The following is a 12564-nucleotide window of genomic DNA, read 5'->3' as shown; positions in this document are numbered from 1 at the left end:
CCGTCGCCGGATTGGTAGATGCTGGCCAATCGGAGAGCCCCGAGGAGCAGTTTTGAGTTGATTGGCTGGCTCCCGTTAGGCTGCCGCCCCCCCACCCCTGATCCCGCCTCCCTAGCTCTTGTTAGAAACTCAAACAAGTTCTTCGTTTCTTCAGTAGCACCTTAAAGACCAACTAAGTTTTTATTTTGGTATGAGCTTTCGTGTGCATGCATACCAAAATAAAAACTTAGTTGGTCTTTAAGGTGCTACTGAAGGAATTTTTTTATTTTGCTTCGACTCAGACCAACACGGCTACCTACCTGTAACAAGCTCTTCGCTGAGCGCGAAAGTCGGAACACGCAGGAGATCTTAGGGAACACGGGCCAGCATAGCAACGCAAACCGTAAGAGTGCGAACAGGAGAAGCAGAAATATTTTGTTGAAACAAAATAAGGGAGATGTAAGGAGACGCCCAATGGTGGATTAGTTTTGCCCGTTCGAAGTTAGCTGTTCCTATGGACTATATACATAAAAATCCAAGAGTCTTGTGGCACTTTGGAAGCTCACGCATTTATTGTGGCATAAACTGCCGGATTGGAATTGCTCTATCATCTTTCAGTGCAAGGCAATGGTAGTTTGCTTTCATAAAGCTTTCGAAAGATGCCAACTGCTGATTATATCAGGGAATGACTGCTGCAGATATTTTTTATTGAGTCTGTTATTTGGAAAAGTCTTCATTGTGTTTGATTCACGTTTAATTATTTTGTTTTTGTTCTGTTTAAGAGGGGTTTTTTCTTACCTGATCTGCATATTCAAAAGTTCAAGTATTTTACAGTTGTTTTAATTAACAAATAAAGAATGGAAAAGAATTGAGCAAGCTTTTGAGTTCATGAACATCGATCAAGCTGGGTGTTAGGCTTAAGCATTAAAGCATAAAAGCGAAAACAAAAGGGGGGGATGTTACGTGGTGAGTTTAAATCTGCAGATTATCATATTCAGATGACAGAAGGTGTCACGTCGACTTCCTTAGATTAGATTATGCTTGTTGCAAAATGTTTTCAAATTGCACCAGATGTCATCAGGGGTGGAGAAGCATGTTTAACTCTCCATATGGTGCAACATGAAATCGGAGTGGCTGAACCAATTAACAGTCTTTTATTGTTAAATTTAGTGCCTGAACTGGAACTGAAATGAAGAATTCGAAAACACCAAGGAAACTGAACTACTGTAGAGCCAAACTCATTTTTGTATGTTTCTACTGCGGGTGGCGCTGTGGGTTAAACCACAGAGCCTAGGGCTTGCCGATCAGAAGGTCGGCGGTTCGAATCCCTGTGACAGGGTGAGTTCCCGTTGCTTGGTCCCAGCTCCTGCCAACCTAGCAGTTCAAAAGCACGTCAAAGTGCAAGTAGATAAATAGGTACCGCTCCAGCGGGAAGGTAAACGGCGTTTCTGTGTGCTGCTCTGGTTCGCCAGAAGCGGCTTTGTCATGCTGGCCACATGACCTGGAAGCTGTGCGCTGGCTCCCTCGGCCAATAATGCGAGATGAGCGCCACAACCCCAGAATCGGTCACAACTGGACCTAATGGTCAGGGGTCCCTTTACCTTTACCTTACTGCTTAATTTGCTGTAGTATAGTTTTTAGCTGAGAAACAATGTGTTTCCCCTAAATGTAATGTTTCAAGTCAAAAAGGTGGAGCTCTTTTTGTATGTATCAAAGGGACAAACAACTCAGGCACCAGTAATAAGAAACCATAGTGTCTATAGAGTTAGAACTGGATATGGATATGGAACAACTGATTGGTTCAAAATTGGGAAAGGAGTACGACAAGGTTGTATATTGTCTCCCTGCTTATTTAACTTATATGCAGAATTCATCATGCGAAAGGCTGGACTAGATGAATCCCAAGCCGGAATTAAGATTGCTGGAAGAAATATCAACAACCTCAGATATGCAGATGACACAACCTTGATGGCAGAAAGCGAGGAGGAATTAAAGAACCTTTTAATGAGGGTGAAAGAGGAGAGCGCAAAATATGGTCTGAAGCTCAACATCAAAAAAACCAAGATCATGGCCACTGGTCCCATCACCTCCTGGCAAATAGAAGGGGAAGAAATGGAGGCAGTGAGAGATTTTACTTTCTTGGGCTCCTTGATCACTGCAGATGGTGACAGCAGTCACGAAATTAAAAGACGCCTGCTTCTTGGGAGAAAAGCAATGACAAACCTAGACAGCATCTTAAAAAGCAGAGACATCACCTTGCCGACAAAGGTCCGTATAGTTAAAGCTATGGTTTTCCCAGTAGTGATGTATGGAAGTGAGAGTTGGACCATAAAGAAGGCTGATCGCCGAAGAATTGATGCTTTTGAATTATGGTGCTGGAGGAGACTCTTGAGAGTCCCATGGACTGCAAGAAGATCAAACCTATCCATTCTTAAGGAAATCAGCCCTGAGTGCTCCCTGGAAGGACAGATCGTGAAGCTGAGGCTCCAATACTTTGGCCACCTCATGAGAAGAGAAGAATCCTTGGAAAAGACCCTGATGTTGGGAAAGATTGAGGGCACTAGGAGAAGGGGACGACAGAGGACAAGATGGTTGGACAGTGTTCTCGAAGCTACCAACATGAGTTTGACCAAACTGCGGGAGGCAGTGCAAGACAGGAGTGCCTGGCGTGCTCTGGTCCATGGGGTCACGAAGAGTCGGACACGACTAAACGACTAAACAACAACAAGTGTCTATAGAGTTTATCACAGTTGTTAAATTATTTTAAAATACCATTGGTCTCTTTGAAGTGTTACTAGAAAGTCAATATGTAGAACAAGATTAGTGTACAATTTTACTATTATTATTTACATACAGTGTATCAGTTGTCTATAAACCTAGTCCTCTGGGTGATGTACAACAAAAAATGAAAACACAAATCAAACAATGCAGTGAAATATCAAATCAGATAAAATGCAACATCAGCACAAAATATGTAGATACATAAAGAGGGCCAAAATAATCCCACAGGGTTAAAATAGCATGTGCAAATGCTGTCAGAGCATAGAATAAAATAATAATCGATAACAACCTCTAAGATGATTTTTTTTATCTCCAAGGCTTGTTAATCCTTCCCATTTGCTTTATTCTTTTTTCAGCCTCATAGATAAGCCCACAACAGTGAGTACTGTTTTTTGTGGGTTCCTTTTCAAGCCCACATTTCCATGCTGGCCACAAAGGAGGACAAGCATGGAAAATGCATCCTGGAACAATCCCTCAGTCCTCAGCCACCTGCCACATTTCTATTCTGGCCTTGGTAGAAGGGGTTTCCCTTCATCTACAGCTACCATAGAAATCAAAGATGTGTGATTCATCCCTCCTTCACCAGCCCACTCACTATCCCAAGTGCCTATGGCAGTTGAGAAAGCTATTAAATACAAGACTGCTTTCTTCTCAAGTTATAACTTTTTGGTTATTACCAGAAAAAGAAGTTGCCTCTTCTAGAGACTTTGCAGAACATCATCAACTCTTAAATCGTTTGAAATAGTTTTATGTAAAATGTGAGTCTTTGACTGATATAATTAATTGCCATTTGAAAAAAATGGTTTTTTTGTCTTTTTCTGTGATTTTTTTTAGCAATGGACGCCATTAAATGTCAAGAGCATAGGATTCGATCTGTGCAGATTGTTAAGAGATGTGTGCTTAAGGAAACAAGAGGAGAAACATTGGTGATGTTGGCTGATCTGCAGGAACCCATCTTACATTAAGGCTGCAATCCTATACACCTTTACATGAGAGTAAGTCCAATGGAACTTTATGAAACCTGAGCAAGACATGCATAGGATTGCTTGGTTAGTCAATGTACTTTTTTATCCAGTGTTGATATTCCTCTCCCTTTCCCCTCCTGCACTTGTAATTTACAATTAAGATAACTTTACTGGCACCCTCAATTAGTAAAATATCATATAGAGTATAATAAGCTCATTTCTCACTCAGTTATGCTTATAACCACAATGAAGCATAAGGATGTATGAAACAAAATGCCACCCTTTACACCTGTTTCAGTTGCTCCAAACATAAAATAGTGACATAAAAATATAAAAAATATAAAAACAAAGTATATACTTTGAGAGCAATGCTATGAAGCGACAGATTTGCTCAATGAAGTCTTCTAATAAGTGTTTCCCAGCCCTTTCACAATTAAATCCTATACATATCTACTTGGAAGTAATGTAAGTCCTATTGAATTCAATTTACTCCCAGATAAGAATGTATAGAACTGGGGTGTTAGCCCACTATTAATCTACATTTGGAGTTTGCAATCTGGAAAAGGACTACTTGGTAAAAAATGAAGTCTCAAAGTTTGGACTGAGGCTTTTCATGATCTGAGTTATGCCTGTGCATTGAAAACTGAGAATCTCATCAGCTATGAAGGAGTATGCACTGAAAATCATACTCCTTCAGAGGAGGAGAAATTTCCCTGCTTTAACTTACTAGGCTATAAAAGCAAATATAGAAATGGCTTGCCTGACACACCAATGGACTAGAATGGGTGTGTCCTCAGGGGAGCATCTTCATTTATTCTCTGTTACATTTTCAGAAACACTTTTTACATTATTGTTGTTGTTGTTTAGGTTTTTTAGGATGTTTAATTCTAACTGATGGGATTATCAGTTTTTTCCAATGTCTCCTCTGCCTCCTGTGACCTTATTCTGATATTTATATATCAGTATACCTGAAGGAGTGTCTCCACCCCCGTCGTTCAGCCCAGACATTGAGGTCCAGCACTGAGGGCCTTCTGGCGGTTTCCCCACTGCCAGAAGTGAGGTTACAGGGAACCAGGCAGAGGGCCTTGTCGGTAGTGGCACCTGCCCTCTGAAACGCCCTCCCATCAGATGTTAAGGAAATAAACAATTATCTTACTTTTAAAAGTCATCTGAAGGCAGCCCTGTTTAGGGACATTTTTAATGTCTGATGTTTCATCCTGTTTTTAATATTCTGTTGGGAGCTGCCCAGAGTGGCTGGGGAAACTCAGCCAGATGGGCAGGGTATAAATAATAAAATTATTATTATTATTATTATTATTATTATTATTATTATTATTATTATTATGACTGCTATTATTTCAGCATTTTGTACAGGCAGCAACCATTTTGCATCAGAGTCCCATTCCTAGCCACCTTTCTGTCCGTGCCTCCATTCCCCCCCCATTCTGCCCTGTTGGCGGTCATGCGTCAGTTGGACGCATACAAAATGGTTGCCGGCTGTAGGCCAGTTTGAAAGCCCACAAACCCCAAAAGTGGTGTAAACATGATTCAAATAAAAAAATAAATCTATCTTGACCAGGTAACCCTGTCTCTCCCCATTTGAGTTTTCAGTGGATTTTTAAGAGCCAAGAAATAACAGAAATTCATTTTATTCATATCAGTTGGCTCACTTACAAAACTGGTGCTCTGCAAATCATCATTGGAATCAAAACTAACATTTTCAACCCTAAAAGGACTCTGGAAAGCTCAAAACCTTTCTCAGAAGGGATGTAACCTAGTAGACTCTGCTGCTGCACTGTCTCCATTCACTTCACTTCAGGGGAATATTCCGTTTATTTAATCCTTCCTTTCTACATTGAATTTGTCCTTCAGTTATTAAAAAATACTGAGACAGACCGTAATATATTACTGTACCTATGTTGGATAAGTTGAAGTTCCCATTCATTATTGCAGGTTTTTTAGAGGGTGGGTGGAAATCATAAAATAATCTAAATGCCAAAGCTATAATGTCAGCTCTGCTTATAATACCAAGTGATACATTGCATAGTTTGGCTGTCTGCTATATCGATCAAACCACTGGTAAAATAATTACAGATGATGTGGTGCATTTCATGTGCACCTATCCACAGAGGCTAAGCAAAACTGAAAACATTTTCATTGCTCAGGTTTGATCACCTTTTGGAGGAAATTGCTTGCCCAGCCTTGTTCATCATTCACTTGCAACAGAATTCAAGCACTTATTAGGATTCAAAGGAAAGTTTCAACAAAGGATACCTGAGGAAATAGTTGCTGGGTCTCCGCAATATTTTCATTAAGAGGTACGCCCTTAGGGCTGGTCTTGCCCAAATTTGAAATGATGCCTCTATTGTTTCCTGTTTCCTGCTGCTATATATTTTTCATTATCCTGACAATACTTCACATTATTATTATGCCATTATTTAGTATGCATTTTTCTCAAAGCTGTAGATCAGGCATCCCCAAACTTCAGCCCTCCAGATGTTTTGGACTACAATCCCCATCATCCCTGACCACTGGTCCTCTTAGCTGGGGATCATGGGAGTTGTAGGCCAAAACATCTGGAGGGTCGCAGTTTGGGGATGCCTGCTGTAGATGAAAGTGAGGCTGACCAGCTTTAGACATCCCTTTCTCTTTGAAGCGTGACCAGAGGAACATGTTCCTTCAGCATATTAAATAAAACAGCCTTCAGTTTCCTGCTTAATCAAGATCAACGCAGTATACTTTCTTTACACCTCATTACTATTTCCCTAAGTATTTTCTGGGATGAGCATTAACTTGAAACAAGCCTGGTTTTACATGATAATTATAATCCTGTAAAATCTGAAATCACACACATTGAGACTTTGGATACATAAAGAAGTATTCAAATTAATTTGAATAAATGGAGAAGTTTTGCTTCCATCCCTGCTTTCAGCACTGCAAAGCCCCAAGCTTATGCCTGAACTTCAACCTGCAGTGGTTCCTGCTGGGCTGTGTAGGTGACATGCACTGGCATGAGTTCTATGCACGTTCCACAACTAAAGAATGACATCAAGCTCCCTACATGGGGTGGTAAAGATCTCTGTTGTATTACTAGAAAGCTAGAATGAGGAAACAAGCTAAGTCACATCAAGCTATTGGATTGGAGGCCAGGATGTATATGTGACAGGAGAAAAACAACCCATAATCAAACATTGCAAGCACAAAAATGAAGGGGAGGTGGAAGTTTAGAATAGTACCGGTAGTTAAGGTCAGCAGATGCCAATGAACTGAGATAGGACTGAGATGGGAGATCTTCCAAACTGAGAAAGTGGTCCAAAAGGCATTTTTGCCATTTCCAAAGGTGACTTTGAGGCAGGTGAAACCCATTTAGGACTCTCAAATAAGAACAGGGGATGTTGTAAGCAAAGCAACTCCTTATGTATACATCCCTCCCGGAGTGATCAACTCTTTCTCATTAATTATTAAGAGTATTAAGCTTGTGTATTTTTAAAAAATAAACTGTAGGGTGTGGGAATTGTGTGAACTGGCTTTCTGTTGAATCAAATAGGCATAAATTCTCTTTTAAAGTCATGGAATTAATCTTGGATCACTGAAGCCAGTGTTTTTGAAGCTTTGAAGTTTTAATTATTTCCCCGAAATGGTGTCACTCCATGACAAATGTAAAGCTTCTCTAAAAAGGTTAATCCTTTTTTCTAACTGCATCATAAAGGTAAAAAGAAAAGAAAAAGGCAAAACTGTTGAAACATCAAAGCCCTAAGTCACATTAACTTACAGATGTAATAATAATACCAAAGTGGTAAGCAGCTTCCATAAGTGGATATTTATCTTTGGAGTCATAAGCTGATTGAGGTGTTTCCCAGATAATCCATTCCTATTTTAAGCACTGATTAGTGCAAATGTTAAGTTAATGCAAACCATGCTTCATCCTTAATTGATCTAGAAGGAAGCCAATCCTATCGAGTGGTTTATCACCACGTTGTAAATTTCAAGTTAAACAACCAGTACTTAAAAGGAGCATTTTATCAGCACAGGATCTTCTGGAAATGTCCGGTTTTTCTTCTTCCTCTGTATAGTTCTGTTTTGCTAATTCCCCCATTACAAGCAATGAGAGACTGTGTCTGTTTTTGCTGCACTAAATAGCTTTTGTGATGCATGTAGACAAATGTTGTGCTCTCACAGTGGCTGCCACATCCACTGGGAAGGAAAAACGTGGAAAATAGATGACAGATGGAGCTGAAGTGACAATTCCTCATGGAGCTTCTTGTATCCTGAACAGTGGATGGGGAATGTAAAAGTCAGTGCTGAAATTTAATAGGTTCCTTGTCACAAGGTCCATTTATGTTATGAAAAGTCTCAGACGCTGTGTCTTCGCCCACTTTGTATAATTTTCAGTACATTGGAAAGGTCAAAGCTCTTTGAAATCATTTCCAGGAGATTTTCATCGCTTTCCACTCCGTTGATGAACTCTTCTAAACTCAATTCCCCTTGAATAAAAAAAAAAACCATAAGTGTTTAGGAATATACATAGGTAATTATAGATCATCAGAACTATTTCAAAATACCATACCTTTTAACCCCTAAGCTCTTCAATGGAGCAGGAAACTCTCAAATTTAGGAAAAATATTATTAAACGCTACTGGAACATTTTAAAGCTCTCATAGGACTTGGCAAAGACAATGCACGAGTTTAAGGGCATGTCTGCACTACATAATGAAACTGGTCAAGACCAGCATATCCCAGTTGTTTTAAAAAATGCTATTATGTTGTCGGAGATGCTTATCAATTCAAATCTAGGAACCAAAGTTTAGTCAAGCTAAGCTGTTTAATAGAATTCTCACTTGTCTTCCAAATCTCCTGGCTTCTTTTGGGGAATCTATGATGTTCTCCTTGATTTGGCTTACCTCCCCATCATAACATATTAAACAGACTCAGGTCATCTTAATTCTGTTTTTGTTTTGACGATTTATATACCGCTTAATTAGAATTGCATTTAAGTTGCTGTTCAGCAAATGATTTATAAAGAACTTACATCTAGTATCACCTTAACTCTCTTGGTTTAAGATAAGCTCACTTAATAGCCTTGCTGCCCATAAAAGTCAATAAGAGAAATGGCTGGTTTTAAATTTCAGATATTTCTAATATTAGAGTGTAGAATTAGTTAAATAAATTGATTATATGAGTTGCATAAAAAGCCCATTGTCTATATTGCATTGTACACCTTTTAAAAATAAAAGTTTTTTAAAAGTAGACATGTTAAATATAACAGTAACATGCTTTTACTCCATCAATAATCACCAGCTGGAGCGACTACAAGAATAATGAAATGACAATATCAAAATCCATTTGCATTGCATTGCCACGTAGTATTTTAAAATCCCCCTTAATGCATGTTTTTACTATAATAATAATAATTTATTATTTATACCCCACCCATCTGGCTGGGTTTCCCCTGCCACTCTGGGCGGCTTCCAACAGAAAAATAAAACACAGTGATCTATTAAACATTAAAAGCCTCCCTAAACAGGGCTGCCTTCAGATGTCTTCTAAAAGTCTGGTAGTTGTTTTTCTCTTTGACATCTGATGGGAGGGCGTTCCACAGGGCGGGCGCCACTACCGAGAAGGCCCTCTGTCTAGTTCCCTGCAACTTGGCTTCTCGCAATGAGGGAACCGCCAGAAGGCCCTTGGTGCTGGACCTCAGAACGATGGAGGTGGAGGCGCTCCTTCAGGTATACTAAAGCCACTGCATCAGATACTCCTTTTGCTTTGTACAGTGCAGGTGATTTGGTAAGAGCATTTAATGCATTTCTGAATCCTGCGCTGCACATGCAGAGATAAGGTGGAATGGAAAGAACTAGTGTGATGTAGCAGGCAAAGTGCAGGCCAGCGTCAGACTTGGCTTAGATCCAAAGCAGACATGAAACACCTACACTGTTATGAAGTTTAAACTGAGTAGCTGCGCTGCAGAAAGCATGCTGAGGAGACTACACGTTCTGTGCATAATTAAGAGAACGCAAAATAAATCTTTAGCTTGGTTTTAATTATAGAAAATAACAGAAGTTACATTAACACTACAAAACATGACCCACCCACCCACCAGGGTCCTGAAAGAGGTTCACAATGCTTATATACTGTACCCAATTGCTGACACAGCTGTCATCATGACGCCAAGTGATTGAGAGGTTGGCTGCCCCAAACTGGACCCACGCTTGAAAAATTACATAATCTTACCGTCATTGTTAACATCTATCTTCTGGAATACCATGTTTGTGAATTCTTCTGGAGTTAATTCTTGGTTGCCATTGATAGCTTGAATGGCCTGAAGGGATGAAAATGCAAACATGTCAGCAGGTCATAATGTGAATAGAATTTATGGCTGCTGGTTCGCTCAGCATCTGAGGCAGGGGTGGGTGGCAGGAGCAGGCATAATCTCCAGGAAATCTTCAGTAATGAGGATTGTAAATTAAATTAATATAACAGAACCTAAAGTATTATAGATCCAATTAGCATATCATTGAAGATCCTGTCGGGACACGTGATTATTCTTAAACTCAGCTACATTTTTATCCTGCCCTGGAGAATCTGTTCTTTCAGAATATTCCATGTCATTTAAAGTAAGGATTATTTTATATGTATGTACATGGTGTGGAAGCTTAAGCAACTTTTCTCATCATTTACATATATACATATGTACAGTGCTTTTTTCTATTAAAAAATGTTTAGGGGTACTCTCATTTTCCTACTCATTGAAATACTGCCCCTTAATGAGGCCAAACTTAGATTCACAAAAAGTTTAGGGGTATGAAAAAAGCACTGCACACACACACACACACACACACAATCCTAAGCATCATAAAAATTTATACAGTAGGTATTTCTCACATTGCACAGGAAAACAGGCTTTACGCTAATAGCCATACTGACTATTATCTATCTTCACTACTGTTGTGCATCAGTGTTAGAAACAGAGATATGAAAGCTAGGAGCTAAATGGCACCTTAAACCTAGGTTATGGGCGCAATAACGGAATGTCTAGGCACGCTTTTTTATAACAAGAATACAAAGCTGAGAATGAATGAACTGCAGCTAAAGTATTATGTTCATTTTTCTCCTGGTCTACTCCTTGCCCTGCCCACCCCCTAATATTCTTAAGATGGACTCTTCTCCAGTCTTCAGAGGATAGCTGGAAGTGGGGAGGCAAAAAACGGTCCTTCTTTCCTTCCCCTCTGCAGTTTTTTCTTCTTTCTGAAATCTTACATGCAGTACTGCTCCCAGAGCTCCGAAACTGCTCGCGCTAATGAAATTCCCTGTTGCAAAATGCCCCTAGAGTTTCAAACACTGCTGCTCTTGTCCAGCTCTTAGACTTCCCACAGACATGTGGTCGGCCACTGTGAGAACAGGATGCTGAACAAGATGAGTCATTGGCTTGATCCAGCGGCTCATTTTACACTCTAATCTTCATGTACTTATCAGAATTTATGGAAGGGAAAAGTGGAAGGGAGCTCTTTTTTCAGTTTAATGTACTTATGACATTTTCACAATGCCCCAGTTCTGGCTGGGGCTGTTGGGAGTTGTAGGCTCCAGGCTGGGGAAGGCTGATACAGGGACATGCTAAGGAAGGGCCATTGTGGGAAACTAAATCCAACCACATGGATCTGCTGAGAGTGCCAGTTCAGAACCTTTGTTCAGAGGCACCTAGCTTGGGTATCAGCAGTGGGCCTTGACAGCTACCCAAGGATGCCAGGTTCCGGCACCAGCCTCGTATAATTCCCTCTCTTTCACCACATTGGGGACAGGGAGATCTCATTGCAGACCCATGTTCCCCTTTCCCATTGATTTCTGGAACAAAAGAGAAGCCGTGAGTGACCGTCTAGCCAGATAATGACTGAAACAGGCAGTGAACTACAGCCAAAACATCAATAGGTTTAAATAATTGATTTCCCACAAAACGCTTCATGGCAAATATATGCTAACATATACCATTCCCTTACCGTGAATATGCTTAAGAGTTCTTTTTTGTCAATAGTTCCATTCCCATCAGCGTCATAGAGTTTAAAATACCATTTCAATTTTTGGTCAATTTTTCCTCGTATAACCAGATTTATTGCAGCTATAAATTCCAAGAAGTCGATAAACCCATCCTAAAGAAGGAAAGAAAGATCAGTTTGTAGCATGTATATCCCTTAATTTATTCTGGCAATAATGTTAATAAGTGGCTGGTCTGCTACAAAGAGAATACAAGCTTAACTGATAGCATCTTACACTGAAATTCCCCCCAGGGCATTCAAAAAATGTGAATATATCTGTTCATACAGAAAAGCTTTAACACATAAGGGCATGTCCTTACTGGTGACATTAAGATACTCTCTTTTCCTCTTCAGTGATTATTTCTTGTATAAACAATCAAACTTTTGTTCTTGGAGACTTCATAGGCAATTGGTTTTTCACACAAGAAATGCACTATTGTTACTCATTTGTTGGGAGTCGGATACCTGGCAGTTCTACTGGAGGGATACCACATTTCCTAAACAATCACACTGCAATATTTTGTCCCCAAGAATTAACATTTATTTTCGAGGGGAAAAAACAGTTGTTGCTATCGCCATCGTCATGTCAAATGTAGTTTCTGATGGCATTGTCGATGAGCGATGCTATTTCCTGCATCTTCCCCATGCCTGCAATATTTTGTGACTTTTTTTAAAAAAAGAAAGTTCTGTTTTATTTATTTGCATTGATTTTTTTTATTTTATAAAGGATTATTTCTCTCTCTGTACTACTGCTTCAGAGTGTCCATAGAGTCTGAAAAAGAAAAAAAGATGAACTGCAGAAATGCCACTGCGTG

The 12564-nt window shown here is 39.8% G+C and overlaps 1 protein-coding gene and 1 long non-coding RNA gene across 5 annotated transcripts in view; one reads left to right on the top strand and one right to left on the bottom strand.

The window, feature by feature from the left end:
• The first annotated feature begins 159 nt into the window (after window positions 1–159).
• Window positions 160–6444, top strand: LOC148685982 (uncharacterized). Of its 2 annotated transcripts, none has more exons than XR_015949856.1 (3): window positions 160–382; window positions 3595–3755; window positions 5891–6444. It is a non-coding gene; the product is annotated as an uncharacterized LOC148685982 (long non-coding RNA). The 2 variants fall into 2 exon arrangements; XR_015949857.1 differs by lacking the exon at window positions 160–382 and adding an exon at window positions 1150–1317.
• A 1520-nt stretch (window positions 6445–7964) lies between these two features.
• GUCA1C (guanylate cyclase activator 1C) overlaps window positions 7965–12564 on the bottom strand; it is a 44488-nt gene continuing 39888 nt past the window's right edge. For all 3 annotated transcript variants that reach the window (XM_088668986.1, XM_035115883.2, XM_088668987.1), the window contains exons 2-4: window positions 11714–11863; window positions 9954–10041; window positions 7965–8209 (exon numbers count right to left, since the gene is read on the bottom strand). In XM_088668986.1, the coding sequence (XP_088525112.1) occupies window positions 8079–8209; window positions 9954–10041; window positions 11714–11863 (369 nt within the window). In that variant the 3' untranslated portion in view covers window positions 7965–8078. The remainder of the gene's footprint in view (window positions 8210–9953; window positions 10042–11713; window positions 11864–12564) is intronic.

This window comes from Zootoca vivipara, chromosome 4 (genome assembly GCF_965207765.1).
Source record: "Zootoca vivipara chromosome 4, rZooViv2.hap1.1, whole genome shotgun sequence".
Classification (NCBI taxonomy): Eukaryota; Metazoa; Chordata; class Lepidosauria; order Squamata; family Lacertidae; genus Zootoca; species Zootoca vivipara.
Note: the sequence above shows the minus strand (reverse complement) of the source record. Positions and strands in the feature narration are given on the sequence as shown.